Source organism: Hyperoodon ampullatus (assembly GCF_949752795.1).
Source record: "Hyperoodon ampullatus genome assembly, chromosome: 10".
Classification (NCBI taxonomy): domain Eukaryota; kingdom Metazoa; phylum Chordata; class Mammalia; order Artiodactyla; family Ziphiidae; genus Hyperoodon; species Hyperoodon ampullatus.
The window spans coordinates 47,239,174-47,263,220 of record NC_136923.1 but is presented as its reverse complement, the minus strand read 5'-3'; the positions used below and the strand labels follow the sequence as shown (position 1 = coordinate 47,263,220).

General features: G+C 42.4%; 1 protein-coding gene across 1 annotated transcript in view; it reads left to right on the top strand.

The window, feature by feature from the left end:
• ANO10 (anoctamin 10) overlaps window positions 1–24,047 on the top strand; it is a 232,939-nt gene that overhangs the window by 168,443 nt on the left and 40,449 nt on the right. The window contains exon 12 of the mRNA XM_079712308.1: window positions 6,402–6,518. Coding sequence (XP_079568434.1) covers window positions 6,402–6,518 — 117 coding nt within the window. The remainder of the gene's footprint in view (window positions 1–6,401; window positions 6,519–24,047) is intronic.

The window sequence follows — 24,047 nt, the reverse complement described above, 5'->3', positions numbered from 1 at the left end:
TGTGCTGAGCTGTGCCAGCTTGGAGAAAAGGTTATCATAGGTGAAATCCAACAGCTTTTCTTACTCACTTACTCATTCTAAAACAGCTGTTTTTAGCTTTGTGCTTCCCTAGAGTACTGTAGCTTCTTAGCTGTTTTCTGAAGTTCTCACAAAGGCTTTTTGGACTGTATGTTGTTCTTAAGTCAGTGTCTCTGTGGGGGAGCCAGGTTTGAGACTTCCTATCCTGTCATACAGCTGACATCACTCTTGTGTCCAAGTCTTTAAATAAGAGTCTGGTATGACCTTAGGCTCAGCTTCTCTCTTGGGCCTGGCAACCCCACACAAGGAACTCTCCCAGAAGATCAAATGCTTTCTTTAAAGGGCAGGTTTTTGGCTTTAGTGCAAGAGTAGAACTTGCAGTCAGTCTGTTATAAGGTGGCATGAGAAAGGGCTTCCTATGGCCCCAGCTTTTCTGAAGGTAGTTCTTTAATGCATTCACTTTGGTGCTGACTCCCTGCCCCAATCCTTTCCTTTTGTGGGGTTGAATCTGACATCTTCTTCTGAGGCTCCTTTGGGAGGACCTGCCTTTGTCTCAGGAGACTTGAGCAGCACTTTCCACTCCATAAGTTCTATATTCAGAAGTTCTGGCAAATTCTCTTGTTTTCCAGTCTTGTTCTTTTTAGACTATATTTCTGTCATTTCAGGGGACCCTGGGGAGATAGAAGAAGTACATGTGCATGCTTGATCTACCATCTTAAAATGAAAATCCCTGATTTTTTTTTCCTTAAGAGCCTAATTCCATAATTTTTTTTCAGTCTCAGCTTCATTAATCATTTCTTATTAATTGGTACTTCACATTTAGTTTGTCTGATAATCGGCAGAGGATGCTTTTCTGAAGGACTTTTCTTTTATTCTGTGAGCTCTGAATGGAAAGAGGTAATGTGGCAGACCTACCACTGTAGAAATCAAATTAACTTTTCAGAATTCCAAGAATTCAACTCTAATTTGCATATTCTATTTCAGAAGAGACAGGGTTGGGGACACACTGCTACAAACACAGCTGCTACTGTTGATCATATCATGAATTTTCTAGTTTTTTTAAATAAAATGGTTCCTCTCACTCTCTGTGCACCTGGCACGAGACTCCCAAGAGTCTGACAGCCCTGCAGTGACCACAGGTGAGCGACACAGTGATGGTGGAGTGGGCAGTACTTTACCGCTGGCACCAGAAAACGTGTAGCTTCTGAGTGCCAATTTTCTCTGGTCCCGTTCTTTTTCCCTTTCCCAACCAAGACACCCTATAATCATTACCTGAACTATATTGTCATGGGTAGCCAACTTCTTTGTATTTATTAGTTTAAAAATTCTGCCCATCTCCCCACCCCACCCCTCACTGTTTCTCTTCTCCTTTACTTTGTGTAGGATACATTTTGTGAGTTTCACTTTAAAGGAAGATTGTTGGTGAAGAATCACAATCATGGCCCATAAAATATCTTCTCTTTTCATAAAGAGGCTATGAAAAACCAACTCAGCTATTCATTTTGAGTGTGTTTTTCTTCAAATCTGAGCAGATTTGTATTTTATCTTAGGCTTTCTTTTATTTATGAAAACAAGTAAAAATAGCTAAAATTCTTTTCACAATTTTTTTCCTCTGTTCAGTTAGCGTAAAGTAGTTCCCAGCCTTGAAACAGATTTTCTGTATGAAAAATATAAACGAGATTTTAAAAATTAATCTTTTGAAGCACAGTGCTATAAATGTTATTTAGGTTTCTAGGCTTGACTACAAAAGCTTACTTAAATCCATCATGATGTTCAACTTGAATTCTGGATCCTGGATACAAGAACCTACTAAGAAGAAAGAGGGGGATAATGTATCCTTTCCTGATCATTCAGACAATGTTGGTTCCTCTCTGCTTCTCTTTACCCCTCTTCCTTGAAGCTGATACCCTGTGTTGCCTTCCCCACCCCACTCCCAAGGTCTCAAGGTTATTGGGGAGGGGGAGTACAGAGAGAGAGTGTTTGCTAACGCCAGCTAATTAATTAACAGGTATCTGTGAATGGTGATGCTTCTTAACCCTGCCAGAATATTTTCCCTTTTTAAAGATGGTGTGTTATGCCACATAAACCTAAAATTGGTGAAACTTCTGAGAGTGTAGCAAAGTGGGGGGAAAAAATCAGTGTGACAAGATTTTGATAGGTAAGGGGGGAGACAGCCACCACTGAAGCAGTCTGGCCCTGCATCATTGTCCTCAGTCATTTGCAGAATGTGTGATTGCTTTTGCCAGCTTCTTGGACTCCCGATTAAAAGCCAGACTCTCTGAGCTGCAGGTTGTTTGGTCTGGGTCTGTTTACTGGGCATGTGGGCAGTGGTGACCAGGTGGGTTAGGAGCCTGGCAGGGCACGTGTGGTTCGTTTTTTAAATGAGTGGAATCCCTGCGTTCTTTTTCACATAAGTGTTTTTTACCCCATACAAAAGTAATGCATGTCTGTTAAAGGCTAAAGATAAAGAAGTTGCCCAAAGTGCCACCATCCAAACAAAATTTCATTGTGAAGATGTTGATATTTCTTCCAATCTAGTTAATAAAGTTGGCATTTTTATTTTGTTCTCTGAGACACTTTTTTTTTTTCTGCTGAAGAATATGATTATCTGTTTTGAGGAAAGGATATTTAACGATGATTTGAGATTAGCTCTGCGAAAGAAAAGTGAGAACGCGATGTGTAATTCCCACCTCTCCTTCCTCATTTTAAGTATTGAATTGCATATTCTAAGCAATAAATGTGTTTTAAAATTCTTAAGTCTCAAATTAGTGCCCTTAAATGCTTCTGTCCCTCGTGGTCAGCTCTCTGTCCTCGACAGGGACCACATCAGACCCCCTGTTTATGGCTAAGCCCCTGCCTGGCATGGCAGCCTGGCTCTGTGCCTTGGAACTTCTTCCAGGAGCTTCACCTTTGGCTATTCTCTTGGTTCCATCCCCAAAGCATCTCAACATGTTTAGGAATTATACCTTTAAAGAACAAACACCTGGCCAGCACAGGTCTCTGTCCAGGTGCTGCCTCGCCCCTCACCCCTCCTTTGCAGGAAGACTCTCTGAACCCTGTGGTCGGCACCTCCCTCTCCAGCCTTGCCTGCAGTCCCTTCCCAGCCCACTGAGTCCTGCTTCTGCGACCACTCAGCTGAAGCCACTCCCACCAGGGTCACCAGAGGCCTCCTCGTGGATAAACCTATATGTTCCCCCTCAGGCTTCATGTACTTGACCCTCCGACACCCTCCTTGACTGGCTTCTTTCTCTCCCCTTTGCTTCTGAAACTCCAGAATCTCCTAGATTCTGCTTATCAGGCTTCTTGCTGGCCCCTCTCCTTTGCTCGTCATGCATGTTTCGGTTCCCCCACTTACATCCTCTGCCATCGTCTTGCCATCTCGTCTTTCCTCTCTCTCACCACACAGCCTTGCAAATCTCGTCCACTCCCATGGCTTTATCTGCCACTTACACACATACAGCAGTGACCCAAATCTATGCCTCCTTGACTCCTCTACCGTACTAGATGCTGGACGTGTCCACTTAGACACTCCATAGACATCTGAAAATCCACAGCCCGCGCAGACCCCTTCTCCCCTCTGGCCTGGCCCCCATCCTGTGCTTATCAGTTCAGTGCATGAGTCACGGGGGTCTGGCGAGTCTGCTGCTAACGAGCCCTCCAGGCACTCCTGGAGCTTCAGCCCCACTGCTCTAATGCACACTCAGGTCACCCTGCTCACTTGCCTGCACTTCCACACTCGTCCACGCCCCTTGCCACAGACAGAGAAATCTGATTGAGTCATTCCTGTGTTCATGCTTTCAGCGCCCCCTCTGCTGCCTGTGTCCCCGGGCTCCTGGTTGCCTCTGCAGCCCCTCTCTTTTCATCCCCCATCCCTTTGTCCATTTGCCCTCTCTCTGGAAGCACTTCGGCCCCCTCTCCTTGCCTGGCTAACTCCTTCTCATCCATCACGTCTCTGTTCAAACTTATTTCTTCAGGAAGCCCTCTCTGACCTGCTGGTCCAAGTGCCCGTGGTCTCGTGTGTGTACCCTACCAGTAACACTCCTGCGTGGCATTGTAATGTCCTGTCCTTACTCATCTCCCCACCTAGACTGTGCGCCAGGACATCAGCCCTTTTGCTGCAGTGGCCAGCATAGCAGTCACGAATGGAGCGATGGACACAGGGCTACTGCCCTGCTGGCTTCTGGTTGTGTGGGAACCAGTGAAGAGTGCCGGCTGTGCAGCTTGCGGGGCTCTTCAAGGAGTGTGACCCTGGGGTTGTTACGTGGGACGTGAAAAGCTTGAAATAAGCAGGTCTACTAGGAACTTTTTTGCAAATGTAGTTCCAAAGAAAATGATTTCTCTACATATGGGCTTTTAAAAGCATTTATTATAAAATATTTTGGGGGAAGTAAACCATAGAGAACCACTCATAAAAGCTCGTTGCTGCATAAGTGTTTTAACCATGTTAAAATAACTTCCTGTTTTAACTAATATTGTCTAATAAATACCTACTTTTTTTCAATTCAAGAGAGCTTTATGAACATTTCATATGGAAACTATGAGCACCGAGATCTGTGGCAGCCTTGCCCAGTCACCCGGTGGCCAGTCTTGTTTCCCAAAGAAGAGTTGACACATCTTACAGGTCCCCTGTAAGGGAAGTGCTTGACAGGGTCTCCTTTTCAATAATTCCTCCTGAGACTCTAGAGAAGAGAAAATGGGGACAGATTTGCTAGGAGAGATGGGATAGGGCCAGTGACCGGGTCATGGTGGGGCTCTGGCAACTTGAGGACCCACAGTTTCTGAAAAATATGGATTTCTTTCCATTCACTAATTTGTTTATTTCTTGTCTAACAATCCTACTGAAGAGGTTAAGTCCTACATAAAGTTATATCTCAGTGCTCCAGTGGAATGAAATAATGACACAGTATAGCTCTTCCTAAATTATTCATTTGTTCTTTGTTGATTATCTCCAGGTTCCTATTAATTCAGTTCACTTAGTTCAGAATTATAACACATGATGTCATCTGTTTTATCTTCTTGTTTTCACACTATAGACACCTAATCAGTATCTTCCAGTGCCTTCTTTTGGTCCTGGTAGTCACATTTTAGTGAAGACTGCCCATCCCTGGTCCACTCCAGATCTCCTGCTAACACCAGGCAGTGCCTGGCCTTCCCTGGGGTTCTGCCGGTTTTCAAGTTTTTGTGTTGAATTATTGCTTGTTCTGGCACGATGTTGATTTCCTTCATTATTTCATGCTTCTCCCAGGAGATGTCCACATGTTATTTATCCTTCATCCCCCTTTTGAAAATATCACAGTAAGGAATTCACTTATTTTTTTTTCAGCTATGTTCCTTTTCTGTCAATAATTCAATGCAACATTTCTTACAGCCTGTTCCGTCTCCTTCACTGATTTTCTTAATGCCTTTTAATTATTTCCTACCTTTAAAATTTATTATCCAGCCTTTAATATTTAGTAATTCATGCTGCCATCAAAGAGGCAACTTTAAGGATCATTCAGCTTTCTGTGGGTCTTGATCCTGGGTCACAGGATGAAGGCAGAATTAGAGAAACATCGAGTCGAGGCTGTGCATCTGAGGAGCAGGCTTACCAGGGGAAGCAGTCCTGTTGGCTTATTTCTGCAGAGAAAGAAGCATAATTATAAACCTCATATTATTATGTTAGAAAACCTCTGTATGGTGTTGGTGTAGAAGGGAAATAAAATAGCCAGGTTCTAAGTTTCCCATGTTACAAAGGATACGTTTTACATAATATAAAGGATACGTTTTACATAATATAAAGGATACGCTCTACATTTCTGTATACATTTCTGCCTCATAATATGTGGAGTCTGCAACATAAGGTAGCACATTACAGTCGATCAACTCATCAATATTTATTGATTGTCATTTCATGAAAGAAACTGCACCAGACACTACTGGGGATGCAGAGGATACAAGGCACCAAAAGGCACATGCACGTTCCACGTTACTCAGCCTGAAGTACAGCACAGGGGAGGATGTTGTTACACAAAGAGCAACGTTTGGCTCTGCACATGTTGCACACTAAATACGTTGGGGATTAAGACATGCATAAAAAAAAGCATTTGGTGGGAGACTTCTCAGAATAAACTTTATTTTTCACTGAGAGTAGCATATGGTATCATTTTAAGGGAATAACTGATTTTAAAAGAATAAAGCAAAGTAAGTCAATAATTATTGAATGGGCCACAGTGGGATGGATTAAATAAAACTCATGGACCTGGTTGATCTGTGATACATCACAGGCCAGTAATTAGAAGTGACCCAAGATTAACGAGAAGGATCACGGTGCTGAGGTGCTAATTTGTCTCCTCGCCCACATGGTCTAATGTGTCCCTGCAACGTGTGCTCTTTCTTGTTTTCAGCACGCACTCCTGGCTTTGAAGTTCATCCTTGCATTTGCCATACCTGATAAGCCACGGCATATCCAGATGAAACTGGCCAGATTGGAATTTGAATCTTTGGAGGCACTCAAGCAGCAGGTAAGGGCAACTGTCCTGGAAATAAAAATGTATTTCTTTAGCAAATGCCAGGAAACATAAGTCAGAGAACTCACTCTCAGCTTTTACTTCAGCCTTGAAGTTACCAGTTTAAATAAGTATAGAAGATTCCAGTTTTTAATTTTTATTTATTTATTTTATTTTTGGCTGCATTGGGTCTTTGTTGCTGCACGTGGGCTTTCTCTAATTACGGCGAGCGGGGCCTACTCTTCGTTGCGATACGCGGGCTTCTTATTGCGGTGGCTTCTCTTGTTGTGGAGCACAGGTTCTAGGTGCTCATGCTTCAGTAGTTGTGGCACATGGGCTCAGTAGTTGTGGCTCATGGGCTCTAGAGTGCAGGCTCAGTAGCTGTGGCTCACAGGCTTAGTTGCACCACAGTATGTGGGATCTTCCCAGACCAGGGCTCGGACCTGTGTCCTCTGCATTGGCAGGCGGATTCTTAACCACTGTGCCACCAGGGAAGTCCCTCAGTTGTGTTTTTTTTTTTTAATTTTTATTTCATATTGGAGTATAGTTGATTTACAATGTTGTTTGTTTTAGGTGTACAGCAACCTGATTCAGTTACACATATCCATATATCTATTATTTTTCAGATTCTTTTCCCATTTAGGTTATTACAGAATATTGAGCAGAGTTCTCTGTGCTATACAGTAGGTCCTTGTTGGTTATGTATTTTAAATATAGTAGTGTGTATATGTCAATCCTCAAACTACCAATTTATCCCTCCCCCTACCTTTCCCCTTTGATAACCATAAATTTTTTTCTAAGTCTGTGAGTCTGTTTCTGTTTTGTAAATAAGTTCATTTGTATCATTTTTTTTGGATTCTGCATATAAGTGAGATCATATATGTCTTTCTCTGACTTACTTGTCTTAGTATGATAATCTCCAGGTCCATGCATGTTACTGCAAATGGCATTATTTAATTCTTTTAATTGCTGAGTGATATTCCATTGTATATGTGGACCACATCTTCTTTATCCATTCATCTTTCAATGGACATTTTGGTTGTTTCCATGTTTTGGCTCTTGTAAATAGTGCTGCTATGAACACAGGGGTGTGTGTATCTTTTTTTAAAAAATTAATTAATTAATTTTTGGCTGCATTGGGTCTTTGTTGCTGCACGTGGGCTTTCTTTAGTTGCGGCGAGTGAGTGCTACTCTTCGTTGTGGTGCGTGGGCTTCTCATTGTGGTGGCTTCTCTTGTTGTGGAGCACAGGCTCTAGGCACACGGGCTCAGTAGTTGTGACTCACGGGCTCTAGAGCGCAGGCTCAGTAGTTGTGGCATACAGGCTTAGTTGCTCTGCATCATGTGGGATCTTCCCAGACCAGGGCTTGAACCCGTGTCCCCTGCATTGGCAGGCAGATTCTTAACCACTGCACCACCAGGGAAGCCCCTGTTTATAGGCTTTTTGCTGATGGCCATTCTGACTGGTATGAGGTGATACCTCGTTGTAGTTTTGATTTGCATTTCTCTAATAATTAGTGATATTGAGCATCTTTTCATGTGTCTCTTGTCCATCTGTATGTCTTCTTTGGAGAAATGTCTATTTAGGTCTTCTGCCCATTTTTTGATTGGGTTGTTTGTCTTTTTAGAGAAGATTCCAGTTTAGGATGGCATAACAAAACCAAATTCCTAATAATATGAGCAACAAATAGGTTTAAAGAACTAAACTAAGCAAAACAAAAATATTCAAGCAATGTTAAATGAAGACTAGAGCTGGCATTCAGCAAAAGAACCAGACAGAGATTTCCAAGAATCTCCCTGGGGCAGGTCCACGGTTTCCAAGTCTACCTTCTACAGAAACATTAGGGGATGAGAAGTGAGGAATTGGAATCCTGAATAATATCTCACGGAGCACAAGAGAGAATGGGAAAGTGTGGGCAGAAGCAGCAGAAAATGCCATGGAGGTAGAATCCTCTTCCTGATGATTTCCACATTCTACCAAAGGATCCCCCCCACCCCTGCCGCAAAAAGAAAGAGAGAATTTAAAAAGCCATGCTGGAGTTCACCATTTTGGTGATTTTCTACCTGTAACAGAATGAGAGTTGGGAGACAAAAGATCCCTAGATGCCTAGAGCTAGCTGGTCATCTGCAGTCATATATAGGAATTTAATGAATGAGAAAATCAATAAGGCAGAGTCATCTGAGGGGACAAGCTCTGGGTCCAGGACCTCTCTGACCCATGCAGTCCTGTATGCTTCCAAACCACCTTTTACAGGAATATTTCCTTTTATATTCGGGGAATTGGGAGAAAAAAAACCTTGAAGAGGACCCACCCAAGCCAATCTTCTGATAGAAGCCAGGGCTCCAAGGGTGGTGCTCCAGATAGGGGAACCCCACATTGAGGCAGAACCTGACCCTGATTAGGTGGGGTGAGCCCAGCAGAATAAGACTTGCGATCAGAGTACAGAAAAGCGGAAGAACCCCGGGTCCACCGCGTTTTCTGTGTTGATGTTTGTCACAGTGGGTGAGAAGACTGAATTAGCTGTGTTTCCTAGCTGTAGGACAAGTTCACTTTGGGCCTGTGGGCTCACCAGTGTGTTTGTCTCTTAGATGGAAACGCAGCATCATGCTCAGTAGTGAAACACCAGCAGCATTCACAACAGTGTCAGGAGACCCATTATCACTACTGACGTTTAGCATTGTTCTGGAGGCGTAATCAGTGTAGTTATACAAGAGGAAGAGATAAGTTCAAGGAACCCGGAAGAGGCAAAGTTATCATTACTTGAAGATTATAAGATTTTGTGTCTAAAAATCACAAGATAAATTCTTATAACAGTAGGAAAATTTGAAAAGAAGCAGGTTGTAAAGTTTGTCTAAAATCATATGTTTCCTTTCAAAAAAATAGTAACCAGTTTGAGAATATTATTGAGAGAAAAGTCCCATTTACAGAAGAAACCAAAATAAAATCTGTAGGTGGTAATTTATGAAAACTATGTGGATAATCAATGTGAAGAATATTTTTTAAACTCTACTGGGATCAAAAGATTCAATCTTGTGAAAATGTAATGCCAAGTCAAATATATAGAAATAAACATTTGAGAATAGCAAGGAAACTTCTGAAAAAGAAGAAAAATGAGGCCTCTAGCTCTGCCATATTAAAGTGTATTTTGAATAATTCAATCGTCATGGTAATTAAATCCATTTTGAATGTGGGGAGAAAGGGACAGGTCAGTGGAATAGATCAGAGATTCCATAAATGGACCCAAATAAAAATGGAACTTTATGGTAAAAGTGACGTTTTATGTCAGTGGGAAAAAAAGAAAGATTATTTGTTATATGGTTTGATGATGACAAACAGTTGTTTGGGAAAATTATTACACTTTATTCTACCTCATTTCTTATGTACCTCTCTCCCCTCCACCCAACAAAGTTCAGATGGTTGAGAAATTTAAACGTAAAAAACTTAAACCATAAAAGGTCTATTAAAAAGCATGGGTACTTCATCCAGTGGGAAATGCCTTTCTAATCAGGACACAAATCCCCGAATTTATAAAGGAAAATATTGATACAGTAAGATACAAGAAAATTTAAAACTCCTGTACCACAGAAAAAAAAGAAAATTGAAAAGATAAATTGGACAAGCTGGGGAAATAATGTGCTCAGCTCTCACTTGGAGGAGAGGGCAGAGAGGTAGGATGGACGGGGAGGTTCCAAACAGTCTAACGTTCCTTAGACTCTGCGAGGAACACAGACTGTTATGAGGGCCTCAGTGTTGAGATTCTCAGCTTAGATGAGTCCTCTTTCCTGAACATAACCGCCTGAGCGCGCCCGGGCGTCCTGCTGGTCCCTCCTGGCTGTCCATGGCCACACCTCTTCGCTTCTCACAAGCATCCTTCTTCCATATTGCAGAAGGAAGCTACACCTCTCACCGTTTGGAACCGTACCATGTGCCTTGTTCCCAGAGTTACCCCCCCCAACCAAGTAACAGAACCTTTCAAAATGGAGGTGTCGGGCTAAGCTGTATTCGATAAAGGCACCCCAATCTCCTGCCCTCCATCCCCTTAAGAAATGCATTTCCAAAATATAGCTAGAAATTTATGTTCATTGTTTATCAAAATGTGTACTCTGTTTATATAATTTTTATCATTTATGCAGCAGTAACAATTGTAATGGTCAGTCAGTCCAGAAGAAAATTTTAAATACCTATCGTGAGACTTCTGGTCATAGGGAATTTTAAAGGCTTCTTAAGTTTCAATTTTGAGCATATAATTATTGCAGCAAAGTATTAGAAAGAGATTGATGAAGACTTTCAAGCAAAACAAAAATTTATTAAGATTCTTTGGGAAGAGTGGAAAGAAAATATTACTTCAAAGAAGAAAAAGAAGGAAAAACAAAATTTTTTAAGAGCATGTTCATGTATCTTTTGAATGGGTGATGGTGGATATCACGTCACTATAATGTTTAGCATTTCTTGGATATCTTTAAAAGAGTGACCTCATAGTTTATTTTTGTGTCAATATTTACAGTATGCTGGAAAATATTTTTGCAACTATTTTACTTTATGATGAAAATTTTAGATGTCAACTTAAAATTGTGTGGGGAGGGCATTTGGCATCCAGAAATTTTATGTTATGTAAGCAAAAAAAATTTTTTTAATTGAACAGCATTGTCTCTGGAAGAGTTTTGGTAAATCAGGTTTCTCCACTGATTACATTTCTAGTGAGGTTTTATTGATTGGGGCAGCCTTGGCCATGTATACACCTTCACTCCAGGTCAAGGCAAGATTTTGCTTCATGTTAGGAAGGCTTTCCTCTCCTCTCGCTCAAGATTTCACCCTGCCGTGTATTTGTCTAAAAAGCAAAGGGTCTTTCTCGATGTTGGATCTGACTAACATGTCTCTTGTTACTAAACACATTTACCTGAAAGTCCTACTTCAGAGCTGTCATGTTTGCTTTGGAGGGACTGGTGGATATTAGTGTTTACTATGGATGTGACTAAATAACCTCCCAAGTCATCTCAGCTCCTGGATTCCCATATCTTCAGATATGCCGCCCCACCTGACAGTAAAGCAAAGTCCAAAGTCGACGACAAGTTTTGTTTATGCTCGTCTTCACTGGGAAATGAAACATTAACCAAAATTCCATCTTATATTATATAAAAAGAAAAAAAATCTAAGTGATTTTAAGTCTCTTTGGAGTGTTTTCTCTTGAGGACATAGATGTGATTCTCTGATTAACATCCCCTTCTAAGAAAATGTGATTTTGGTGCCGATTTTGCTGTTAAGGTTCTGGTGGGCAGAGATGTCCAGTAGGTGTCCACTCAGTATATTTATCAAATGCCTCCATAGAAGGGTGTTCCTGGCTTGCACTAATAGGTGACTTAAATTTGTGCACATGCAGCCTCAGTGTCTCAGATCCATCAAGTAGGCAGGAGGCCATGATGAGTACTTGTGGTTTCCTAGGGCCTTGACTGCAAACCCAGGAAAAGCTTTCCTCTCCCCACCTACCGCCACTGCTTGTTTTTGTTAAAATTACAATCTGAGAATAAAAGGTCCAGAGTAAAACCTGGGCAGAAGGTCTTCTTTTGCTCGCTCACTCTCTCCTGCTGGCCCAGGGCTTTGCTGCATGGTTGACACTGCTGCCTGGGCCACCCAAGTTCATGCTGCTGCCAGTCGGAGACAAAGATTTTCTTCACATTTCCTCTTTAGTGTCACTGTGCAGAGGTCCTGAAAAGTCTGAAAGGTCCTAGGTATGGAAGGTCACCCACTGTGCTTTTCAAAAACTCAAATTCACTGGCATGTCTTCAGTTTACTTGCTCAACTAGTGTCATTTCTAGGATATAGAATTTTTTCTTCCCTTTTTCTTTTTTCTTTTAAACTCTGACATTTAACTGTCTGCTTTGTAAACAAGTGGAGCCTCACCTCACTGGGCTATTCCCATGGACCAAAGGCAGAGAGAGCTTCTGCCATGTCTTCTGGTCAGTTGGTGGACTGTGATCAAAAATGGAGTTACGGAAGACATATTTAAGAATAAATCTCATTAATGCCTAGCCTGTCCCCAGACTCTTTCACTGTTAAGTGACCAGAAATTGATGACAAGCTTGTCAATAGAAATGATTACTCATGAATAATTACTGTGTTATGTTTAATTTATACTTGAATTGCCACCTTTCAACTCAGTTCCCATTTTATGGACAAAATGTGATTGAGAAATGTAAGTCATTGGACAGTTCTTAAATCAGGCTGTGCATCTTGAAAGTAGAACTTGCAAAAAATGCATGAGGCTGGGCCGCACACCATGAAGACTGATCCCCTAAAGCTAAGGTGGAGCCCAGATACCTACATTTTCACAACTCCTATTGCTCCACACCCCTTCCCTCAACCCCTACCTCCCAGCAGAGATGGATCCTAAGTGCCTTCAGGTGAGCAAGTTCTGGGCCAAGTCCTGCCACAGGGAATGAGTTGGGTAGTGTCTTTGCACCTCAGCTTTTTTGTTTTATAAAATGAAGGTCAGTGGGAAGGGCCAGAAATGTACGTGTTTTACCCAGCACCCAAGTGATTCCAATGCAGGAGCCGTGGAGCCCACTTGGGGAAGTGCTCTGTGGTCCTGGCTATTCCTCCAGCTCATGGCAGGGAGGGGGCCGTGGTGAGTGTGGGAACGAACATGGAGAAGAAGGGTACCCAGGGCAGTTATTTTTTCAGTGTCAGATGGGAAGCTGTGGCATTTCTAAATATATAAGCAAATGAGATATACTTGAAGGTGAGAGGCGAACTGGGGAAAATAAAATTGTTTGCTTTGCAAAGGGCATTTTCAAATGATTAGACTTCAGTTAGTGAGACCTTTACAGAGAATTCTAGACAGTAAATATCATCCTAGTGATGCCCTTTTATTTCTTTTCAAATTGATCTATTCCACTCTCAGTAATTTTAAGATCCAGTTAAAAATAGAAAGGAGTCTTATCCAGGTACCATTTGCTCCCTGGATGGCCTGGAGCACAAGGACACAACATCCTCAGTACAGTCATGCCTCTGGGCAGCCAGCCCTCTTGGGAGCCAAGCACCCACAGAAGCCAGGGAGCTGGTCCAGAAGGAGCCTTTGAGAAAGAGAACAGCCTCAGAAGTCAGTTGAAAGAACAGATAAGGACTTTAAGATAGGGAGGGTGGGAGGGAGGGAGACGCAAGAGGGAAGAGATATGGGAACATATGTATATGTATAACTGATTCACTTTGTTATAAAGCAGAAACTAACACACCATTGTAAAGCAATTATACTCCAATAAAGATGTAAAAAGAAAAAAAAAAGAAGACACCACAATGTGAATTATGGCCCTCAAGGGCTTCCAATCAAATGTGAGACCCTTGACCAGCAAGCCCGTTGGGCCGGCCTACATTATGTAATGTCTTTGTTTTCTAGGGTTAAGTATATTTAAACTATTTCCAACATTTCCCAAGAGCTTCTGAAGCTTTCTTTCCCTTCCTGTTTGTGCTCTCAAGTTATGGTAGCTAGATATACATTTTTAATGGAAAGTTAAGAGTTTCATAACATAGAATGAGGATGCTAAAGTATTTGACCTTTGCATATGCAATCACATGTTGATCTGCCAACTTGTAGTTCGGAATGAAATCTTGAATCCAGATAAAGAATTGGCTTCTGAGAAAGCCAGTGGCAGTCAGTGCTGGAGCCTTGGTCCTTGGGGAGGGGATGGTTCATTTCCCAGGGCCTCCAGTCAGTCCTCGCCTAGAAAGCTCAAAGTAAAGGTAAACTGAAGTCCACAGTGTTTCCAGAGTTCAAGTGGCCCCTCTAAGCTGGCGTCTCCCTCTCTCCTGTGTCAGGAGTTTGTCGCACAGCCCTGTGCAGCTTCAGAGCAAGTGGCTTGACCCTCCTGTTTCATAATCTCCCCAAACAGCCCTAGCACGCGTGGGCAGAGTGAGGCTGCAGTGACCCAGCATAAGACACACAGTGTGAAACAGGGCAGCGGCGGGGAGATGAGTTTGGTCATGCAGGAGGAGGACCACCTCAGGCTTGAGTGCCCTGCATCACTGGGCAAACCAGGAGGGAGTTCTGGGATAAAATGGTACCATAAAACCAGATGGGATGGCAAATCAGAATTGCACCTTTGCAGCAGTCCTACCTGTTTTCATGACCCGAACACAGCCGGGCAGTAATGATGACAGGGGTGGTAACAGATGGCGTGCAGTGGGAGGGCACATGAGCCAGGCACCATTCTAAGCCTTCCACTTGGGCTGTGACTCCTAACAGCAGTTCTCGGAGGTGGGGTCTGTTAGCCATTTATCTGCACTTGATTTTTCACACAGTAGATTTCTCTCTAATTCATAAATGATAACTGTCTTAAAGTGATTAATGCACTAACAAATACTGGCTCCTGTGCACCTCCTGAGTCCCTTCTGCTGTCAGTTTTTTTTTTAACATCTTTATTGGAGTATAATTGCTTTACAGCGTTATGTTAGTTTCTGCTGTATAAAAAAGTGAATCAGCTATATGTGTACATATATTCCTGTATCCCCTCCCTCTTGCGTCTCCCTCCCTATCCCACCCCTCTAGGTGGTCACAAAGCACCGAGCTGATCTCCCTGTGCTATGCGGCTGGTTCCCACTAGCTATCTGTTCTACATTTGGTGGTGTATATATGTCCATGCCACTCTCTTACGTCGTCCCAGCTTACCCTTCCCCCTTCCCGTCTGCTGTCACTTCTCCCTTACTTTTGGGTCTAGCAGGATTGCACTGCTCATGGATCCACAAGCACCCCTGCTGTAGCGTAACCCTGACCACCCAGACACCCCTTCTCCACCGTCAGTGGCACAGACCCTCCCTCCTCGGGAGAGCGGCCCTCTGCTGTGTGACAGGGTCCTGGTGCCCATTTCTGTGTATCTGCTCCTCTGCCCTTGGCCAGGTGATGCCTTCCTCACCCCTGCATCTCCTCACCCAGCACAGGGCCTGATGCCCAGTAGACTCTGACTAAATCTCCACTTAATCAAACTGAGTTTGTTGACTCATACATAGTTCAGAAGCTAATATATTAAGTAAATGACAAATGATGTCCTTGGACAAAAAAAGAGGAATCTTAAAATAGGTACTCGGGCAAAAATGGAAACAGTTAGGTCATATTCCTTTCTGGGATCACTAGGGAAGAGAATGCATTCCGAGGAATTACATGTGAGCACTTTAGAAGGACTCTATACCTAGCCTTGATGAAGCACGAATCCTTTTTTTTTTTTTTTTTTAAAGACTGTGATTGATATCAGTAAAAAGGGTGGCTCCCAAAAGACCATAAAGTAACCCCAAATCAAGCCAGATAGAATTCTAAAGTAGTTTGTACTTTGCACAGATTCAGACTCTGGAACAACCCTGTCCTCACCACTGTTGGTTAGGGTTTTCTTTTCTCTGCGTTTTTTGTTTTCACTAGAGAAAAAATGGTTTAAGGTTCACTGAGGCATCCAGACGTTAAAGTAAGATGCTTCACTAAAGCTCTAGAAAGCCTCTGATCTTTTTTGTCTCCCTAGTCAACAATCTATATAAATTGCTACTTATCTCATTCCCCTGGCCTTTGAGGCAAAATTTAAAATTTGTGTAAGACATGGCCAAATTAGAACCAGATTCATTTTCACTTGTGGAAATTCCTGAAAAGGACATGAAACAGAATAAAATGTAGCATTTTCCTAGTCACCATAGGAGAAGATGAGAAGCAGTGTGGGCAGAAGGGGCCTGGGAGCAGAGATCTATTCCACAGAGAAGGGCCTCAGGTTCACTGTATGGTGGAAGGGATGCCCTGTGCTTTGGACCATGTATACATATGTCATTAAAATATGTCCGTATTTGTAAAGAAAAAATTCACCCTATAATAAATTATTCTAGAGATTTCAGAATGCTTAAGACTATATGTTTAAGAAGAAAAGAAAGGTACATTCTGGTAAGTTATTAAAAGTTCTAAGAGTTCCAATCTCAGATTCTGTACTAGATTAGTAATTACATGGCCTTGAGGGCTGATGTGTGTGAGAGCAGGTCTTCCTTCTCCAGGCAAGTGCGTGAGCTGTTAGTTATGCATCTATTTAACTTTTTTTTTTATATACCAAATGTTCTGAGATATTAAAAGACTATATTTTTGGCTTCATCAAGATCAAAGATATTTGTCTGTGACTACCAGACTAGAAGCATCTTAGAGACAGGATTACTCCAGACACAGAATTCATATTTGTTGAATGAATGAACTTGTCAAATGAATGAGTCAGTAATTAGATGATGGGTCACAGCCCCATCCCTTTGTGCCTTTTTCTGTTATTAAATTCTAGTCCTTTGGCTTTGAAGTTGTCCTCTGTGTGTTAGATTTGAGATTGAGGAAACCATCATTGAGTACTTATAGTGTGGCTTTTTTTTTAATTACTTTCATTTTTAATTACTAGTAAATTGTTAAAATGGAAAACCTCTTTTTAAGTATAATAAATAGTATTCATTTCTGTGGATTTCCAATGCTACAGAACCTCAAGGATATGATTAAATATTATTGTATCATGTAATGAATGTAAACCTAAGAAATTGGGCTGAAAATATAGTGATTGATAGACTAGGAAATTTAGCCTTTAAAGTAAATCCCTAAGAACAGCACATATAGTGATTTGCTTCTTTCTCCTAAGAACAGAATGCAGAAAGCAAGAAATGTTTAGATTTAAGAACTTTTTGAAATACAATTTTCCATTGATAATGGCTCTAAGAATATAAGTAGTAAATTCTACTGAATTAATAAGTCAAAATTAAAATACAGATATTAAAATTCAGCAACAGATACTGAGTACTTTCAGTACTCAGTATCAAAGCACATGATCAAAGCACAAGAACAGGAAGTATCAGAAATTCCTGTCATTCATATAATCGTCAAATGGTAGAGTTGAAAAGGTTTACAGAAAAGATCCTGTCCCAAACGCTGATTGTACAGACTAAGGAAAGGGTCATTAACTGTGGTTGTTGGCTTCCAACATGGTCCCCAATTATCCCTGCCTCCTAGTGTTTATACCCTGTGGAGTCCCATCCCACCCTCTATCTTGGTTGGTCTGTGTAATCAATAGAGTACTGCAGAAGTGTTGGCATGTCTCTTCTGAGGCTAGGTCATAAGAAAAACACTGTGGCTTCTGCCTTCTTCTCCCTCTTGGATCACTTGTTCTTGGGAAGTTAGCTGCCATGTTGTGAGGACACTCAGTGTTAGAGGAGGTCATCCAGAGGTCATGACTGCTGGTCGGCCCCAGAGATGGACATAGGCAAGCAAGGCTCCCTACCCCCTCCCCTGTCCTTGGGGTGTATGTTCTGCCCACCATTCCCACACTAGGAGCTCTTTCAAGGACGTAGCCCTGAAGGAGTGATTTTCTTGTTGAGACCATCTTGTGCATGTGACTGAACCCAGTTAAGGCCGCTATATAAACTTTTAAGGTTCTGGTGGGCTGGTGCAGAGATCTACTTGTCTTATGGTCGCCCGAGACAGGTCTTTTATATAAGTCCCTTTGTTTATTAAAACTGGCCCCTACCAGTCTTGAGTCTCTTTCTTCAGTCTCTCCTTGCCCTCCACTTGGGGGTGCGTTTCGAATTTCACCTGAGGGACTCCTGAGATTGCAAACCAACACTCAAGCCACCAGTGGAGAGGCCCACATGACTAGGAACATGAGCAACCACCAACAGCCGTGTGAATGAACCACCTTGGAAGCAGATTCTCTAATCAAGGGGTTGGCAGACTTTTTCTGTAAAGAGTCAGAGAGTAAATATTTTAGGCATGTAGGCCATAGAGTCTGTTTTGCAACTACTCAGGCCTGCTATTGTAGTGAAAAAGCAGCCATGGACAATATGTAAATGAAAAGGGAGAGGCTGTGTTCCAATAAAACTTTATTTACAAAAACAGGCAGTGGGCCAGATTTGGCCTATGGACTGTACCTTGTCATCCCCTCCTCTAGCCTCAGTCAAGCCTTCAGATGACTGTAGTCCCTGCCTGTGTTCTGACTACAGCTTCATGAGAGGCCTTGAGCCAGAGCCACCCAGCTGCTTCCAAATTCCTGAGAATAAATACTGTTTTAAGCCACTAAATTTTGGAGTAATTTGTTACACAATAGTAGATAACTAATGCAATAATAGGTAACTAACCCAGTAAAGAAGGTTGACTGACAGATGAGCCAACCTTGTGAGTTGATAATTGTTGAAGCTAGGTGGTGGGTAGATCGTGGAGTTTCATTATATTATTCTCTCTACTTTTGTGTAGTAAAAGGTTAAAGAGGGAAAAAAAAAACAGAAGAAGAAAAGCTGTTAGGTAATTATCTAAAATCAGAGCAGCAATAAATCCCGAAGCCCATGCTGCACACCCAGGTCTCTGGCTCTGAACCCTGTGTTCTCTTGGCCCTCTCTTCCTGCGTAAAGAGCAACCAGCAAAGCTTTAGCTGTTTGCCTGTATTTTTCCATCAGTTGTTTACTGCCCTAGTACCTCCAACTTAATATCCAAGATAGTTCTTTGGATTTTGTTACCATTGCTGTTGTTGAACCATCTTTGAGACTTTTACACTTCTTTATCCCTCTTTCCACTGTAGACTGTAAAATCAGTCATTACTTAGAGAGGGAGCCTTGTTCAAAGATCTACATAGTCCAGCCTCGGTGTGGCCTGGGATATAATAATACTTACATTTTACCTTCTTATTGAGCTTGGCTGTCAGCGGAGCACTAGCAAATCCATTCTCTTAATGAATCCTAACACAGCCTGGGAGGGTAGGCCTGGCAGGTTTCACTCTAGCATTTTATAGATGAGGAATCAGAGATTCAGCAAGTTTAAATGATCAGACAAATAAAATTCAGCTGGGTGCAGAATCTGGCTCCTAGTCCAGTGTTCTTTCTTCCTGCCTATACTGCCTCTCCCGTGCGTAAGGAGAAACAGGTAGAATTTGACTTCAAATAAAATCAAATCACTGTGTGAAAGTGCATCGCACAGTGCTTGGCACATAGTAGGTTCTCAAACAGTGAGTTTACCTTCCCTTTAAAATCCCTTTGAAATTGGAAATCACCCTGATGGGGTTTTCATTGGCAGTATAAATAACTTAATGTGTTAGCTACATGAAATAGATATCTGAAATAACTTGTCTTTTGATTTATCGCATTGATCCCCAAAGTGGTTCATGTGTTGGATTCAGAGAATGGGTCTGGATTATTCTGTTCCTGCAGTTCCCTAGGATAACCATGAAATAAGATTTAGTGTTGGATTTCGAACATCTCATGCTTTCTGTACATTTAACCAGATGTCCTTGGTGATGACATTTACAAATGAGATGGCGAAGAAAGTGGTAGGAGAGCAAAGAGCAGACAATACCAGGCCTGATAAAGTGCAACTGAATGATGGAATTCAGCTCAACAGGACATCATCTCCTCTTTCCTGTTTCTTTTCAAAAATCTTTTTAATGTTGTGTTTTCCTATCCTAAACACGTGGTTGGGAGGAAATGAATTTTTCCCCCATAAATTTTTGAGTTTTAATTTCCTTCCTTCCCCCTCCTCCCTCCCTCTTTCCCCTCCTTCCTCCCTCTTCCTTCCTTCCTTCCTTCCTTCCTCCCTCCCTCCCTCCCTTTCTTTTTCTCTTTCTTTCTTTCTTTCTTTCTTTCTTTCTTTCTTTCTTTCTTTCTTTCTCTTTCTTTCTTTCTCTCTTTCTCTTTCTTTCTTTCTCTCTTTCTTACTCTTTCTTTCTTTCTCTCTTTCTCTTTCTTTCTCTCTTTCTCTTTCTTTCTCTCTTTCTCTTTCTTTCTTTCTCTCTTTCTTTCTTTCTCTCTTTCTCTTTCTTTCTCTCTCTCTTTCTTTCTCTTTCTTTCTCTCTCTCTTTCTTTCTTTCTTTCTTTCTTTCTTTCTTTCTTTCTTTCTTTCTTTCTTTCTTTCTTTTCTTCCTCCCTCCCTCCCTCCCTTCCTTCCTTCCTTCCTTCCTTTTCTTTCCTTTGACAGTCCTTTCAGATAGAGTCGACAAGCACTTGCTATCTGCCAGGTAATTTTGTTCTCAGGGCTATAACTTTAAATTCTTCATCCCCCCCCGCCCCCTGACTCCAATTTGGAAAAAAAAATCTTTTATTCGTTATTTGGAAAATAAATGGATCTTAAGTGTCTCTCCAGGTCTTCATTCAAGTTGCTTAAAGCAATGTCCACGTGGATAGATTTGCAGGCTCTTTTGTTTGAATTGTCTTGGAAAAAAAATGATAGGCATATTTTTAATTTGCAAGTCTGGTTTTAGTCACAGGCACTAGAGAAAATGAGCTGCCAGATGTCTGGGAAGCACAACTCCAACCCCGTCTACTTTCACATGTGATAAATATTGTTTTGGTTAGAGACAGAATAAATCCAGGTTGCTTTTTTTTGACTTCTTGGACTAATGGGTTCACCTTTTTTTAAGGTATGTTGTAGAAAACCATTTGCAGAAACATCAGTCTAGGTTATTTAAACTTTATTCAGGATAGCTGTGAACAAATCAGTTCTGAGAAAATTATGTATGATTAAACAATTACAATCAGAGCAATTCACTAAGGAACTGTCATTTTTATTCACAGTGTGTACCAAAACATTGGCCTTAAATGAAGCATTTAGGACCTCTGAGGACATAAAATGCGCCAGGAGCAGGACGGGTGGTTTGCATGCCTTGGGTGTTAAGAGAACAGCTTTTGGAATCAGGTATACATGTCTCAGGAATCCCAGCTCTACCATTACTGAGTAACCTGGGCAAGTTACCAAACCTCTCTGGGGCTCAGTTTGATCCTCTGTAAAATGGGCATAATGACAGGAACAGGCACATGGGGTGAGCAAGTAGAGGGAGGCCCAGGCCAACACCTCTAAGTCTGTGGCTTTTCTACCATTTTCCACCATAGAGCAAATACGTATAAGTAACAGAGTTCTTAATTGAGTGCAACGCATAACTTCTTGACCATTAGGAAATAAAATCCTCCTTCTTAAAATTCTATCCGTGGAGATCTTGCATAAGAGAAGTAACTACCTCTTTTGGAGATTTCCCTGCTTTCTGACAATGAGCAGTCTCAGATCCCTCCCAGCCTTCTGATTCCTTAAAAATAGTTGCTATCCAGCTATATTTTAACCCCAAGCAGGTCATACTAAAATGCTAATCAACCAAAACTAATTTGGATTTCGAGTGAATTCTGGAAATGAAGAGTGCTGGCAGGTTACTGGATGGTGGCCTTCCTTCAGAAATTATAGGGGGGCTCTCCTTGGATGGTTCTTCTTGGGCTCACTCATGAAAGGTTAAGTCTTTGCTCTTTCCGTGGCAGAATTCACTGAGTAGTAGATGTGAAATAAATTAGAGCCTGGAGTTTGTAACAAGAATAATGATATTAGTTCAACATGATAGAAGTTGATAGAGGTCCAGGTATAGTATTCTGTAGAATCATTGCATGCATGTCAGTCGCTATTTACCTTTCTTTTGCCTCCTCCTCTCCCACTCCCCATCTTCATCTCTTCTTTTTTCTTTCTGTTTTCCAAGAAAGGGAAAGGGCGTAGTGCACAGAGTAGCCATTCTTTGAATCTGATGTTGTCCAAATACCCTCCTTTTAACCTTCGTTCTTTGTCTGTGTTACTGTTTGCATCCTCATTTTCTGGTTTTGTTTCCTTTTAGCAAATTATCCTGCTTTTCCTTCCATTTATCTTTTCATGTGCTCATGCATCCCTTTTTATTCTGCTGGCTCTATCTTCCAACCTTCAAAGCACTTGGTCTCACACCCTTTCCCGGGATGGCCACAGGCCCGGAGGTCTGTGCTCTCAGCCGGCCTTCCCGCTGGGGAAGCTCTCTGTTGAGGATCACGTCCCTCACAAATCCTGGCCTCTCTGAATGGTGGGGGGGGCGTGGGGTTGTGGGGCTTCAGAGCCCTTCCATCTCAGCTGCCAGTGGCCCACGCTGGCCAGGTGTGCTCGGTGAAGCCCCCAGTGCCTCCGCTCCCCGTGGGGGCCAGAGGGACATACAGGCTACTTTCCTAGTAAGAGCAGGTGAGTTGAAAATGGACCTGATTCAGACCCTGTGGTCAGGGATGCAGCCCTACAGCCAGTTTAACTCACTGTTCTCTGAAGAAAATGGTCTGCCAGTGTCAATGATCATAAACGAATTCACTTTTAAATGTTGCCACATTAGATGGCAAACAAGGAGCTTGTCTTTAATTGAACTGGAACCTAAAAGTACATGCATTCTACGGGGGAGAAAACTCTCTGTCCATCCTGCCCTGTGATCTCTTTTATAGACAGAGATAGGCACAGAAAAGTAGAAAGTAGGATGAACGGGAAACTAAAAGTGGAGCATTTGAGAGCTCTACCAGAAGTTGCCTCCTGCCGTGTCTGGACTGTTGTAATCCCAAGTACAGGCCTTTTTTATGACTCTAGCATAGTACAGATTTTGTTTGAGATCATAGTGCACATAATTTTCATTGTTCAAACAAGGCAGAGAATAAAGACATTTGTTTGCCTTGTGTATGGTTTCTTTCATTTGATCAAAAGAGAGTACTCTCACTGTGACTGAGAAGTGATGCCAGAAGGCCTCGCCGTAGACACAAGCGGTTGATTGAGAAGGGCTGAGTGCCTTCCAGAGCTGGAACCATGGGCTCCGTAGGGCTGGCTGGTAAGTGGGCTGGTGCCTGGGCCACTGACTGTTCTTAGCCGCTATCAGCAGTCACGCCGGAAGCGGCAGAAACCACCAGGAGTCTGGGCTGCCGTCTCTCGTGGCCTCCTCTCCACGTTCTCTTACAACCCTGCTCCAGCATTTCTGATGTGCCACGTTACCCGCCACGTTACCCGCCACTCCTTCGGCTCCCTCAGATTCCTGTTCAAGCCGTGTGTTCTTGGCTGGAGGGTGGATACGCGGTAACGAATTAGTATTGCTGTGTGAGGGCAGAGTGGGTTTGATTTTCATTCACGTTTGCTTGTGTGACCTGGTTGCTTTTCCATCCCTGGCTTCAGGAATCTTATTTAAGCCGTCAGTCATCAGCTTGTGACAGCCCAGATAGCCCTGTTATTTGGACTTGTCAGTTTAAAATACATGCACATGGGACTTCCCTGGTGGTCCAGGGGTTAGGACTCTGCGCTCTCACTGCCGAGGGCACGGGTTCAGTCCCTGGTCGGTGAGCTAAGATCCCAAAGGCTGCTCAGTGTGGCCAAAAAAAAGAGCTCCACTCTTGCCAACCCCCTGGGCTTCTCACTTAATCTGCCTTCGTGGGACACCTATTTGCATTCAGAGACTCAAAGTAATTAGTCCTCGGCTGGAAGACTGTAGCCAGAATCAGTATGATCTGCTTTTGAAGGACTGTAAATAAAATGGGGAGGCAAGTTTCTCATACGGGAAAATTACCGGACAAAAAGGTAGTATGGCCCCAGAGTGGCCTGTGCGACCCTTTGATTCTTAATGTAGCATCCAGTAAATCCTGGATTAACGTCTTAGTCACACTGCATTTATGCCTTTTTGGCTTTCCAGAGCCAGCTCCCTTCCAGCATGACTACATGCAAGTGTAATAGCAAATCAAAACACTTACTGCCTAAGGCTATAGACGTGATGGTTGAGGTAATAACTGG